Source organism: Carassius carassius, chromosome 16 (assembly GCF_963082965.1).
Source record: "Carassius carassius chromosome 16, fCarCar2.1, whole genome shotgun sequence".
NCBI classification, from domain to species: domain Eukaryota; kingdom Metazoa; phylum Chordata; class Actinopteri; order Cypriniformes; family Cyprinidae; genus Carassius; species Carassius carassius.
The window spans coordinates 3,545,038-3,560,463 of NC_081770.1; the positions used below are offsets into that span (position 1 = coordinate 3,545,038).

General features: G+C 42.1%; 2 protein-coding genes across 6 annotated transcripts in view; both read left to right on the top strand.

Moving 5' to 3' along the window:
• Positions 1 to 1,478, top strand: part of LOC132159443 (zinc finger protein 501-like) — a 69,537-nt gene extending 68,059 nt beyond the window's left edge. For 3 of the 5 annotated variants that reach the window (XM_059568936.1, XM_059568935.1, XM_059568934.1), the window contains exon 3: positions 406 to 1,478. In XM_059568936.1, the coding sequence (XP_059424919.1) occupies positions 406 to 1,346 (941 nt within the window). In that variant the 3' untranslated portion in view covers positions 1,347 to 1,478. The remainder of the gene's footprint in view (positions 1 to 405) is intronic. The other 2 variants (XM_059568937.1, XM_059568938.1) reach the window with 1 other exon arrangement.
• Positions 1 to 15,426, top strand: part of LOC132159302 (zinc finger protein 208-like) — a 164,080-nt gene that overhangs the window by 101,818 nt on the left and 46,836 nt on the right. The window lies entirely within an intron of this gene.

The window sequence follows — 15,426 nt, forward strand, 5'->3', positions numbered from 1 at the left end:
TTACATTAATCTACACCCCACCTCCAGCAGCGCGGGGGTGTCGGATAGTTCATTAACAGTATACCGTCGCTTAAACTTTTCTAACTGCTTTTTGGCCCGAAATGAAGAATGAAACAGAACTTCGTTTGAAGTATATCGGGGGACTTGAGGGTTCTTACTATAGAAACGTGGGATTTGTATCTAATGTTTTAAAATGTTTAATAATTATTATTATTAAGTGTAACTGGAAGAACAATGTACATCACTCCAGTAAAGATTCAGGGACATAACATTTATATATGTATCAAAATGATCAAAATATTTTGTATACCACTTGTCTACTCTGCACTATTATATCAGGGTTAATTTTTGTCTTATTTTAACATTTCTCTCTGTGATTTGCTAAAAAAAAAAAAAAATTTTTAGAGTTGATTGAAGAAAACGAGGAGCATGAAGAACTGAATAAAGAGGAGCAGAAGCAACATGTCCAAACTGGAGAAAACTCTTTGAGTTGCTCTCAAACCAAACAGAAAGGTTTAAAGAAGAGAAGAGACAAGAAATCTTTCACCTGCACTCAGTGTGGAAAGAGTTTGAGAAACAAACATAGTCTTGAGATTCACATGAGGATCCACACTGGAGAGAAACCATACAGATGTGATCGGTGTGAGAAGAGTTTTACAGCATCATCAAACCTTAAGAGACACATGCGGATCCATACTGGAGAGAAACCTTATGAATGTGATCAATGTGGAAAAACATTTTTGAGGGCTTCAAACCTGAAGGAGCACCTGAGAGTTCATTCAACGGAGAAACCACATTCATGTTCTTTATGTGGAAAGAGGTTTTCACATCTGCAGAGTTTAAAAGTACATCAGAAGATACACACTGGTGTGAAAGAATATATGTGCTTTGAGTGTGAGAAGACTTTTATTACAGCTGAACATTTGAAACGGCACCAGAGGATCCACACTGGAGAGAAACCTTACAAGTGTTCACACTGTGACAAGAGATTCAGTCAGACATCATATCTGAAATCACATGAGAGGATCCACACTGGAGAGAAACCTTACAAGTGTTCACACTGCGACAAGAAATTCAGTGAGTTAGGACACCTGAAATCACACGAGAGGATCCACACTGGAGAGAAACCTTACAAGTGTTCACACTGCGACAAGAAATTCAGTGAGTTAGGAAACCTGAAAAGACACGAGAGGATCCACACTGGAGAGAAACCGTATCACTGCATTGTATGTGGGAAGAGTTTCCGTAATTCATATTTTCTACTTAAGCATTTCAAAGAACATTCACAGTCAGTAGTAGGGAATACACAAACTAATCGACTACTCTACTTCAATGCTCTGCCATGACGCTTTAAGCTTGATGTTGACTAGTCGCTGGTCCTATAGATGACACAACAGGATAATAAACCTTTGAAGGACTTCCACATTTATGCTCCATTTCCAAACAGTTAAAATGTCAAATAAATGTATACTCTGAAAGCTCCACAAGACATGTATGATTATATTACTGGATGTTTGAAGTTGAACGGGAGAATGCACATTTTAAACCGCTTATTTTACAGGTAAATTAATCGCTGTTCTAATCGAATGCGCTGCTGCACTGTAACACACACACACACACATAGACTACAGACAGTAGCTCGTACATCACGCATGCACAGAATCATTCAGTGAGGAAATGTACTGTCATCTCTGTTCTGTTGTTTCTCAATAAAATAACTTAGAAATGGAGAAGTTCAAGCATATATTTCTTAATAACTAAAGCTCACAGCGTCACTACTACTAGAGAGACACTGCCATGTATAGGGTTCAGTGTTGGTCATCTTACTTGAAAAAAAGTAATTAGTTACAGTTACAAATTACTTCTCCCAAAATGTTATTGATCAATAACTAATTAGTAGTAATAATTACTAGTTAGTAACTCAGTTACCACATTGTAAAAGTAATTAGATACAAAGGGAAACCTGGCCATTAGTTCAAATCTCTCTAACTGTATATTAGGCCTAAAGTTACTGCACAATAAACAGAACACTATCCAACTCTTTATGATGCGTTCAAACCAGACGCGAATAGAGTGTCTGGCACCAGTGATTTCAATATTAAGTCAATGCAAAGATGCGAATAGACAACCTCCGAAAATCAGTGAAACACATTTTCCCTGAAACACAGGGGGAAGTCGTGGCCTAATGGTTAGGGAGTCGGACTCCCAATCGAAAGGTTGTGAGTTCGAGTCCCGGGCCGGCAGGAATTGTGGGTGGGAGGAGTGCATGTACAGTTCTCTCTCCACCTTCAATACCACGACTTAGGTGCCCTTGAGCAAGGCATCGAACCCCCAACTGCTCCCCGGGCGCCGGAGCATAAATGGCTGCCCACTGCTCCGGGTGTGTGCTCACAGTGTGTGTGTGTGTGTGTTCACTGCTCTGTGTGTGTGCATTTCGGATGGGTTAAATGCAGAGCACAAATTCTGAGTATGGGTCACCATACTTGGCTGAATGTTACTTCACTTTCACTTTTTCACTTTCACTTTTTAAATTAACCGCATATTTGAGTTTAAAACAACTAAAGTAAAAATAATTTTAAAACTACATTTAATGACAAGATAACAGTAATATTTAGAAAATTATCTGAATAAAAATGGTGGTTGAAAATGCTGCTTGACCTCAACTGGCAGAAGCCCCCCATGACGCGAATTCGCGTCTGTTGTGAAGTTAATTTCACGAGCGAATGAAGTGTATGAACTCAAAATGTTCAAGCGTCCAACTAAGCGTGAATAGCGTGATTTATTTGCGCAAGTTGCGTCTGTCGTAGATTTTTCTCAAATCTAACTAAGTCCTATCTCATCTGACCTAAATCTACCGGGGCCGTCTCCAATCGACGATCTCCCTGGGCCGTCTCCAATCGACGATCTCCCTGGGCCGTCTCCAATCGACGATCCCTAACGTCTCCAGTCGACGCTTAATAAACACCTGGGCCGTCTCCAATCGACGATCCCTAACGTCTCCAGTCGACGCTTAATAAATACCTATTTATCTAAACTATCTCACCTGCTGCGCAGCAGAAAATGACAGACAGACTTCAGCAAATGTCCTTTTGAGTTCTTTATTTATGGCTGGGAGAGTACTTGAGCAATTCTCAGAGAATCTCTCTCCAGAAAAAGAATACATCAGGTTTTATAGGACAAACACAGACACATCAAAATAAACTCAGCATGACTAAAATCACTAACATAACGTCACCTTTTATCAATATGATTGGTTCAATTTATAAAGCAAGCCCCTCCCTTCTTTACCCTCTGAGACATGACATAATGCAGGCTAAAAACGAAAGGTGAGTAAGACCTGTTCCGAAAAGAAGAAGTAGAAATTAGTTTGTTATTTTTGTTAGACCTAGACGAGGAAGTTAGGGGAGTGTTTGTCATAATGTTGACTCAAAAGAGAAGTCAGGTTAAAAGTTTAACAAGTTGAATTAAGGTTAGAAGTAATAATAAATAATAATAAATAATATCTTATTTATTAAAAATCCACCACAGATTCCCCTCTCTGGTCGTAATTTCCACAACGACCAATATCTGGATTGTTTAATGAAAAAGAACATTATGGTATTGGTTCTCTGATTGGCCGCTTGGCTACAGCTGCATTTGGCTGATCAGGTGCAACAAGAATATTACGGTGCTGGCTCTCTGGTCGCTTGATTGGACGCAGCCTATAGGTCACAGGCAACCGAGATCTGATCGGGTGCAACCGCTCATAGTGGGATTCTTCTTCTTCTTCCTCATTATTTTCTCTCCCAATGCCTCCCCAGACAATGCTCCTGATAAATTTCCTCAGACAAGCTCGGATACATTTGATCAAACATCCAATCATAATCATTGCAATAAACAAGGTAGCAATTACTGGTAACAAAAACTTAAGTATGGGTCCGAAGATATTACCAAAAGCATTGCAGAAGGCATCAGCCACCCAATCTAATCCCCATTCCATTGCTTTATTCTTTGCCTGTTCATCCTGCCATAAATCATTCCGCACCTTTGTCATATCGTCTAGCACCTTTGAGATGGTACCCCCATCCGCATCATAAGCTGGAATGAAAGTACAACATTCTTTTCCAATTTTAACACAGACACCTCCCTCGTCCGCAAGAATTGTATCCAATACCATTCTGTTTTCCAGAGTCATTTGTCTGAGGGCCCCCACTTCATTTTTCAATAATTCTAAAGCCAATTGGGTGTCATTTGCAAATCGATATAATTCATAATGGATTCTATTAATCCAATTCATTGAGTCAGTTACAGCATTATGGATCAGGAAAGCTTTCCAGAACTGAGATGTTCTGGCAATTACACGGCTTTCTTCAGGGATGTCAGAAATGTCATGTCTCCACCAAGTGTCATCATCTTTTTTCTTCAGAGCCCTTGTTCCTCTTTTTTTCGTTCCCACATAGCCAACTCTAATTCTCGCTCTGAGCCGAACTAAAGCACAGAGACCATGCCATGAAACAGGCAGACTGGAATATGCTGTATGACCGCACAACCAGTAGTAGTGCAATAGGACGTAAGCCCCCCCTGTAAAGTGGTCACTCTTACCTGTGGGATCATAACAGCTAACATTGTGGATTGTTTCACATCCCTCAAGCATCCCCATAAATTTATTTCCCTTTCGTGACCTGTAACATTCTTTAAATTTCCTTCTTTTTCCCCTCGGTAGAGAGAGAAAGAATCGATGCCGGGATAGTTACATCAGAATCAGAATCAGAATGAGCTTTATTGCCAGGTATGTTCACACATACGAGGAATTTGTTTTCGTGACAGAGCTCCGCAGTGCAACATAACAGCGACAGAACAAAAAACACAATAAGGAATAAAAAATACAAAAAAATACAAATAGGTGGGTAAGGATTGACAATATACAAATTGACAATGTATGGCAGGTATATTAAAAAGAGCATTTATGTATGTACATGTATATTATGTGGAAAAATTGTAACTGTACGCTAAGTATGTGTGTTTGGATAAATAAGTGTATGTGTATATAAATATAAGTAGTATAGTGTGTTCCATTTATGTACATGTATATTATGTGCAAAAGATTTACGTGTACGCTAAGTATGTGTGTTGGATAAAAAGTGTAGTGTATATAAATATAAATAGTGTAGTGTGTCCCACAGTTATTATCAGCTGTTCATAAGATGGATTGCCTGAGGGAAGAAACTGTTCCTGTGTCTGGTCGTTCTGGTGCTCAGTGCTCTGTAGCGTCGACCAGATGGCAACAGTTCAAAGAGGGAGTGTGCTGGATGTGAGGGGTCCAGAGTGATTTTAACAGCCCTTTTGCTCACTCTGGATAAGTACAGTTCTTGAATAGATGGGAGGGTTTTACCGATAATTCGCTCAGCAGTCCGGACTACCCTCTGTAGTCTTCTGAGGTCCGATTTAGAAGCTGAGCTGAACCAGACAGTTACTGAAGTGCAGAGGATGGATTCGATGATGGTGGAGTAGAACTGTTTCAGCAGATCCTGTGGCAGGTTAAACTTCCTCAGCTGGCGAAGGAAGTACAACCTCTGCTGGGCCTTTTTCACAATGGAGTCAATGTGAATGTCCCACTTCAGGTCCTGAGAGATAGTGGTGCCCAGGAACCTGAATGACTCCACTGCAGTCACAGTGCTGTTCATGATGGTGAGTGGGGGGAGTGCAGGGGGGTTTCTCCTGAAGTCCACGATCATCTCCACTGTTTTGAGCGTGTTAAGCTCCAGGTTGTTGAGAGTGCACCAGACAGCCAGCTCTTTAACCTCCTGTCTGTAAGCAGACTCTTCACAGTCCTGAATGAGGCCGATGAGTGTGGTGTCATCTGCAAACTTCAGGAGCGTGACAGAGGGGTCCTTAGATGTGCAGTCATTAGTGTACAGGGAGAAGAGCAGTGGGGAGAGAACACAGCCCTGGGGAGCTCCGGTGCTGATTGTACGGGTGCTGGATGTGTATTTTCCCAGCCTCACTAGCTGCTGCCTGTCTGTCAGGAAGCTGTTGATCCACTGACAGACGGAGGTGGGCACGGAGAGCTGAGTTAGTTTGGGCAGGAGGAGGTTTGGGATGATCGTGTTGAAGGCAGAGCTGAAGTCCACAAACAGGATCCTCACATAGGTCCCCGGTCTGTCTAGGTGTTGCAGAACATAATGCAGTCCGATGTTTGTAGGTTGTAGGCTCTGTAGGCAAACTGAAGAGGATCTAGCAAGGGTCCAGTGATGTCCTTCAGGTGGGCCAGCACCAGTTTTTCAAATGACTTCATGACTACAGACGTTAGAGCCACAGGCCTGTAGTCATTTAGTCCTGTAATTTTGGATTTCTTTGGGATGGGGATGATGGTGGAGCGTTTGAAGCATGAAGGGACTTCGCACAGCTCCAGCGATCTGTTGAAGATCTTTGTAAAGATGGGGGCCAGCTGGTCAGCACAGGATTTCAGACAGGCTGGTGTAACACAATCTGGGCCTGGTGCTTTTTTCCTTTTCTGCTTCCTGAAGACCTGGCGCACCGCATCCTCGCTGATCTGTATTGCAGGTGTGGGGGAGAGGGGGGATGCAGGAGGTGTGAATGGTGAGAGCGCTTGATTGGAGAGGTGTTCAGGGTGGGTTGCAGGAGTTGTGAGTGGTGTGAACAGTTGTTTGGAGAGGCATTCAGGGTTGGTTGCAGGAGTTGTGAATGGTGAGAGCGGTTGATTGGAGAGGTGATCAGGATGGGTTGCAGGAGCTGTTAATGGTGTGAACGGTTGTGTGGAGAGGCATTCAGGGTTGGTTGCAGGAGCTGTGAATGGTGTGAACGTTTGTTTGGAGAGGCATTCAGGGTTGGTTGCAGGAGTTGTGAATGGTGAGAGTGCTTGATTGGAGAGGTGTTCAGGATGGGTTGCAGGAGCTGTTAATCGTGTAAACGACTGTTTGGAGAGGTGTTCAGGGTGGGTTGCAGGAGCTGTTAATGGTGTGAACGGTTGTGTGGAGAGGTGTTCAGGGCAGGTGATGGGTGTTCTTTCAAACCTGCAGTAAAACTCGTTCAGATCGTCTGCCAGTCGTTGATTTTCCACAGTGCTGGGGGGTGGTGTCTTGTAATTGGTGATCTTCTTTAGGCTTTTCCACACTGATGCGGAGTCGTTCGAAGTGAACTGAGTCCTTATTTTTTCAGAATAATTCCTCTTTGCCACTTTGATCTCCTTTTCCAGTGTGTATTTAGCCTGTTTATACAAGACATTGTCCCCCTTCCTGTAAGCATCTTCTTTGGCCTGACGGAGCTGTCTGAGTTTTGCAGTGAACCACGGTTTGTCATTGTTGTAATTTAGTTGAGTCTTGGTAGGAATACACATATCCTCACAGAAACTGATATATGATGTTACGGTCTCTGTGAGTTCGTCCAGATCGGTGGCAGCAGCTTCAAAAACACTCCAATCAGTGAGGTCAAAACAAGATTGTAAATCCTGCTCTGCTTCATTAGTCCATCTTTTTACAGTCCTTAATACAGGTTTAGCTGATTTTAGTTTCTGCCTGTAGGTCGGTATAAGATGAACATTATCACATTATCAATTATCAATTTTCCGGGAACATTCTGACCCTGGCCCAGCAATGTGAGACAGAATACACTTCAGTTGGTGACCCTCTACTGGCTCTGGCAACAGAGGATACGGATACGCGGCAGAAAAGGAAGCATGAGCACAAACATAACAATCTTTGTTAGGTGCAAGTTTTTTAGCTGTGTAATTAGCATACTTCCAAAACAAATTTAACCCATAGTGATTTCTGTTGGTGTCAGATGAGTAGTCATGATGAACAGGCACTTCTCTTTCCTTTCTATCCTGAACACTTCCTGGAGGAAATTCAAACAGAAACAGCAATATGATCAAAATCAACACACTTATGAATACACCAACACATATTCTATACTTAAACATTCTGTCAGACCACATTCGCTCCCAGGTGCGCTGGTCATCCCGTTGGCCCCACAGATGTCTGAATAGTTCCATTTTCACCTCGATGACTCTTTGCGAGCCGTAGCAAGGTCTTCCCTTGTCGGTAGAGGAGGTACGTCACAGTACGCCCTGTTTTCCCCTACTTTCCACTAGATGGGGGTTGGTTGGTGGGGCTTACAATGTGACACGTGAACCCAGGTGTCACGCTCGGCAACCTTGATTGCTGTATTCGTTGTTAGAATGATTTCATACGGACCCAGCCACCTTGGGTTGTTCCACGCTTTACGTCTGTGGTCCTTGATCCAGACCCACTGTCCTGGCTCGTAATAGTGCTGCGGCTCTGTACCTGGAACCGGTAAGGCAGCTTTGACCTGTGAATGAATTGTTTTAATGGTTCTTGTTAGGGACAATATATACTTTCTCATTTGCTCATCCATCCCCGTCAAACCCTCCTGGGGAGGAGGTTCAATTCCTACCCTCATGGCCCGACCTGTAAGAATTTCATGTGGGCTGAGGGTTGTTCTTGCCCCTTTTCGGGCTCTCATGGCCATTAAAACTATGGGCAGGGCTTGAACCCACGTCATTCCAGTTTCGGCCATTACTTTACACAATTAGTTTTTTATCGTTTGATTAGCTTTCTCTACAGTTCCAGCACTTTGTGGTCTATAGGAGCAATGTCGTCTCAAATTTATTCGTAGTCCCCTTGCCAATTCAGTTATTACTTTATTTACAAAATGAGTTCCATTGTCACTTGACAATTTCTCAGGTACTCCCCATCTGGGAATTACCTCTCTTACTAGAGCTTTTGCTACAGCCGCAGCATTAGCTTTTCTACTAGGGAAACACTCAACCCACTTTGAAAACATATCAACAATCACAAGACAATATTTAAACCCTTGACATGGTGTCAACTCGATGAAATCCATTTGTAGATGCTGGAAAGGAAGATTGGGTGTGGGATGGGCAGATTAAATAGCTTTTTTACTCTGTCTTACCACATTATTCACAGCGCAGATATGGCAATTTCGGCAGAATCTTTCTGCCACTGATGTAAATCCTGGAGCCACCCAGGATGTACTTATCAGATCATTCATAGCCAATTTTGAGGCATGGTCTAACCCATGAGCCCAATTTGCAAAATTAGGATACAGTTGTTTAGGTAGAAATGGTTTGTTTGTTTTGGTATCTTTCCAGACACCTTCGTCGTCTTTTATACCCCTCTCTGACCAGGTTTTTAATTCCCGGTTAGTACCCAATCTCTGAATTTCATTTAATGTTGGTGATAATTGTGTGCTATCGGTAGAAAGGAATGCAAAACCTATAAAGTCAATTAGTCTACATCCAATCGCTGTGTTTTTTGCTACTGAGTCAGCAAAATTATTTCCTTTTGATACTTCATCACCGGTTCTCATATGTGCTGCACATTTGCAAATAGCAATTTCTTTTGGCATTAACAAATTCTCTAGCAATTTATCAATCAATTTTGAATGTGCCACCGGTTTCCCGTTCGCAGTGAGGAAACCTCGATTTTTCCAAACTGCCCCATGGTCATGACATACACCAAATGGATAACGTGAGTCGGTATATATATTGACTGAGTGACCCCTGGCCAATTCACATGCGCGTGCTGCAAGTTCTGCTGCCTGAGCCGAATGATTCTGTGGCAAGCATTCAGTCTCAACTATCTGAAATTTTGTGCAAATAGCATATGCAGTTGAAAGCAATCCTGTATGTGGATTTCGGAGACACGATCCGTCCACATAATAAACCAATTCAGGATTTGATAATGGTGTATCTAATAAATCAAGCCGCGGTTTAGTCATTATTTCTACTACCTGCGTGCAATCATGGGGTTCCCCATCTTCTTCAGTCGGCAGCAGCGTAGATGGATTCAATACAGTGCACCTTTTCAATGTAACATTTGACATTGTGAACAGTACATTTTGCCAATGCAGTGAACGTGCAGCAGTGAGATGAGCTGTCCTTGACTGCATTAACAAAGCATGTACCGCATGGGGAACATACACTGTTAATTGATGGAAAGCCACCAAATCTGAACATGCCAACACTGCTTCGACTGCAGAGGCTACGGACCGTCGGCACTGTGGCATTCCCTGTGCGACAGTGTCTAATCTTTTCGAATAGTATGCAATTGGACGTCGACGGTCACCGTGAGGTTGGGTTAGGATGGCGGACATGAACCCCTTTTTTTCAGATACGAATAATTCAAACACTTTTGTATAATCAGCCAACCCTAGGCTAGGCGCGGTGGTAAGTGATAACTTTAGTCTCTCAAATGCAATTTGACGTTCATCTGTCCAGGTAACTGGATCAGTCATTTTTTGAACCTCATGTGCTGCCATGAGGAGAGGGTACGAGATCTCAGCATAATCTTGGATCCATGGCCTACAGTATCCTGTTACCCCTAAGAATGACATCATTTGTGATTTTGTAATTGGTTTCGGAATTTTCCTTATCGCCTCAATTCGATCTAGGCCTAAAGCTCGGCCATTTGCTGAGATAAGGTGGCCAAGATATCTGACTTCCTCTTTTACTAATTGCAACTTATTTTTAGACACTTTATGTCCATTTTGTGACAAGAAATTCAACAATGCATATGTGTCACATTCACAGGAGGCTTTGTCTGGAGAACAGATCAAATGATCATCAACATACTGAATTAATGTACTCCCCTTTGGTGGGACGAAACTTTCCAAATTTCTAGAAAGTTCTTCTGTAAAAACGGTCGGAGATTCTGTGTAGCCCTGCGGCATGACAGTCCAGGTCCAGTGTTTATTTTTGAATGTGAACGCCAGCCAATATTGACTATCTGGATGTACTGGGATTGAAAAGAATGCGTTTGCCAAATTGATCACAGTAAAATGGGTAGCATTGTTTGGTATTTCAGATAAAATTGTCGATGGATTAGGTACTATTGGTGAACGCGGTTGAATAGCCGTATTTACCAATCGGAAATCCTGAACAAAGCGCCATTCACCCGATGCCTTCCTTACAGGAAGTATGGGTGAATTTATTGGTGAATTTTGACAAGGCACAATAGCACCTTTTTCAACAAGCGCAGCGTGTACTTTTGAAATTCCCTCTACAGCTTCTTTGCTGAGAGGATATTGAGGCCTAAATGGCCTATGTTGAGTCATTGGTGTGATAACGAGAGGCATTGCATTCTTTATCCGACCAATATCAAATTTATCTTTAACCCAAAGGGTTTCTGGAATTCCTGATAATAAATCAAAATTGTTATCAATTGTATCAGGAATAAATTTTCTCTCCTCACTGCACAATCTGTGAACTGTCACTGTCTGCATTGTTGGATATGCTCTTACCCCGGCATTATTTTGATAATACCCATCATCTTGCCAAGTCCAGCCCCCTTTCTCCACTTGCTCTGTGAGCCACACTCCTACTTCCGCCCAAGAACTTTTTCCCTTCTTCCCCACTGAGACATGAGGCTGGACTTGCAACTGTTGGAATAAAGCAGATTGAGAGTGCGTTAGCTTTACAGTAAATGCAGAGAAATGCTGTGATATTAGCAGGTATTCAAGAGTTAATTTCTCACCCAGCTGCTCATTAAACCAATTCTCCTCATACTCACTATTTCCCTCGGGGCCAACAAACCATGAGGTACAGTGGAAATGAGATGGCTTTTCATGGTCTGCTGGTAAAAACTCATACTCTGAATATGGGTCAAATGCAGGAGTTATAGCCCAGTTATAATACCAATTTTGTGACAATTGAGCAAAAATTCCATTCTTTGGTGTCACCGTTATCCCTTCCAATGAAATATCAATTGTCATTTCTAACTTAGACATTAAATCTCTACCTAATAAATTTATAAGGCATGTTTCAGAAATCAAAAATTGGTGTGTACATGTTTTATTCCCATCTACCACTGTTAATGGCATTGACAATTTATCAATTTGTGCTAAACCTGATATACCATACGTTGTACGAGTCTGATTAAAAAATGGCAATTTGTCAAACCTCGATGCGGTCTTTGTCGTGAGGGTTGAAAAAAATGGCTCCGTATATCAATTAAAAATGAAACTGAAAGTCCTTGTACAGATATTGTCATCATTGGGTTCGAATTTGGGTCTTTAGTCAGTTGTATCAGTTGAGATGCTATTTGAGTGTCTCCCTCCTTATCCTATGCAGTCCTGTACAGCGCAGGTGGGGGCGGGTGAAATGAGGAAGCACTCTGCTCTCTGTAGTTCTGCTTTCTTGGTGGATAGCTCTGCTGTTGCTGTTGCTGTGGGTAGTAACTTGAGTACTGCTGTTGTGCGTGACGTTGTTGTTGTGGAAAGTTGTTTGGACATTCTTTAGCCCAGTGTCCTCTTTGGCCACAGTTTTTGCACATGTCCGCAGACTTAGCTCGGCCACGCCCTCTCTCTTGCCATTGATTCCACCTTCCATTTCCTGGCAGTTGATTGTTGTTTCTTGGCCTTTGGTTGTTGGACTGAGTTTGGTAAAACATATACTGGGCAGTCTGCAATTTATTCTCCTTTTCTGTGTTCTTCTTTTATGGCCGCCCAGTCAGGTTTCATGGGGAAAGCTAGTTTCAGTCTTTCAATCATCGCTGTCCACTGAGCCCTCCACTCTTGAGTTTCAGTTCCTCCTTCATCCAGGCGCTGCAGGGCGGGGTTGAACACAGCCCCTGGAGCAACTCCACAAATTTCAGCCCATTTTAGCCCCAGTTTTCCACTGAAAATGGCAGCCCAGTCTCGACCTGTTGGTTTATAAGTCACATCAACATTTGTTACTGCGACTATAAAACATTCTACTCCCTTTTCCGGATTTGGAAGGGCAGCTGTCACATTCCGTAGTTCCTCCAGATCCCATGGTCGTTCCAGCCACACAGGGCCGTCCGCACCTGGAAACTGAAGCATAGGCATATTACAAGCTTCTTTGGGTTTTCCCTCAACCACAGAGATTGCCCAAGTTTTCATTGGGTGTGGGAGAGGTGGTTTTTCAGCTGCTTTTCTTTTAACACTTTTAAACACTTTTTTGAGTGGTGTTTTTAGCTCAGGTGTCATCGCTTCATCTAACAGTTGTCTAACCTCTCTGTAGATGCCACATTCACCCTTGTCCGAACTCTCACACTCGGTTTCCACCTCCTCTTTTTTTTTGGAGCAGGTCTGCAGAGCCTCCAGCTCTTGGCACCTGGTCAATTTCCCCTTCTTCAGCTTTAGCAGCATCCGCAGTGTAAGGAGGAGGCTTTTTGATGGGCGGCTGCTGCATGTAGTCCAATTCCTGCTTTCTCTTTTTTGTCTGCAAAGCAATCAAAGAATCTGCAGCTTTCTCACCTTCTTTTTGGCTTTCGTAACGTCTCTCTGCCTCCCGTTCCCATCTTCGGAAAAGTGTCCAGTCAATCCTCTTTCGTTTCTTTGGGGGCAAATTTTCAAGGAGACCTCCTCTCCTAAAATTGACACACTCAGAGTTCCACAATCAGCATGTCCCTTTGTGAATTTAGACCACAGTTTAATTTGAGCAATTTGCTCCTCTCCCAAATTCCACTTCCTGATCAACTCTTTAAACGGACCCTGAATTTCAGTTTTATCTGTTTTTTTTTTACCACAGCAGTTCCCCATATTTTAGTCAAAAGCAATTCTTCAATTGCAGAAGAATTGGCAGAAGAAATTTAATAGAAAACAGCAATATACAAACAAGGAAAAAGCAAGTTCTTCGTTGCGTACAAGAGAACAATCTTATAATTTCAGTTCGCTGGGTATATATCAGATGTATATCTCCAAGCCCAAATCTGTGGATATCTTAGTGAAATGGTAGCAATAGGAATTAATCCCAATTCCCCTGTGGCCCTATCTATATAAGGTCTAAAGTTTGGCTTGGTAATCAAATATAGAGATGTTTGCCCTACTGTTAACTCTGGTTCTGGGTGAGATTGATGCCACGCCCTAGTGCACCCAATTGCTAACACTGCAGAATCTTCTTCAATTATTTGTTCTATCTGGCCACTTAATCCCAATCCTATACGTCGCCGTATATACGTATATCTTGTTAAATAGAAATTATATAGTTGTGGTGAATTTAGTCGACTTTCGTCTTCTCCATAGGATAATGGGATACACCTTTTAAATCTTGCCCCTGCCAGTGTTTGATTTTACTTTTTTCCTCTTTTTCTCTTTGTATTTACATACTAAAATTTCACTTTTAAAATCCTTCTTATAGATTTTCACAGATATGAAGAATTTAAATTTTAACTATTTAAACAAGAAACACATTTTAAAATCCCACTTATAGATTTCAGATAAAAACAGAAAATTCAATATTTCAATTTCACACATCAAAAGGAGAAAAACTGAAGTCTGTGGGTCCTTACCTCAACCTAAGTTCTTTTTTTCCTGCCCGTCCGGGATGGTCCCTCCGTCGGTGTAGGATCTGCTGCAAGTTGACAGAACGAATTCAAATAATATGAAAAATAAAAGTTCCTCTATTATCAGAACAAAGAAAGTCCCTCGCCAACGGAGGGAGGTCCTTGGGCTCCTGGCTGGCTCGCCAAAATTGTCGTAGATTTTTCTCAAATCTAACTAAGTCCTATCTCATCTGACCTAAATCTACCGGGGCCGTCTCCAATCGACGATCTCCCTGGGCCATCTCCAATCGACGATCCCTAACGTCTCCAGTCGACGCTTAATAAATACCTATTTATCTAAACTATCTCACCTGCTGCGCAGCAGAAAATTACAGACAGACTTCAGCAAATGTCCTTTTGAGTTCTTTATTTACGGCCGGGAGAGTACTCGAGCAATTCTCAGAGAATATCTCTCCAGAAAAAGAATACATCAGGTTTTATAGGACAAACACAGACACATCAAAATAAACTCAGCATGACTAAAATCACTAACATAACGTCACCTTTTATCAATATGATTGGTTCAATTTATAAAGCAAGCCCCTCCCTTCTTTACCCTCTGAGACATGACATAATGCAGGCTAAAAACGAAAGGTTAGTAAGACCTGTTCCGAAAAGAAGTAGAATTTAGTTTGTTATTTTTGTTAGACCTAGACGAGGAAGTTAGGTCAGTGTTTGTCATAATGTTAGACTCAAAAAAGGAGTCAGGTTAAAAGTTTAACAAGTTGAATTAAGGTTAGAAGTTTAACACAGGTTAGATTCAGAAAAAATAGTTTACTTTCTTATTTATTAAAAATCCACCACACGTCTGGTTTGAACACAGCATTAAATATTCAGTATGTAAGCATGTGTTGATGTGAGGTGGTTCATAAGATTTGAGTTGCTTGAGGCAGACGTGGATAAAGTCTTTTTTCCTGGGCATAGCGTGCATGTTACAGAAACATTCTCATCTTTAATTTCCGGTACTTCCAGTTCGAGAACGCCATTATCGCTGATGCTGTCTTGTGTTTAGTGGTTCTCAAAACGTGCAGTGAGACAGCGTGAGCGGGGCACCGCCCACCCAGCCAATCATCATCGGATTTGCAACTGTGTCAGGCAGCTG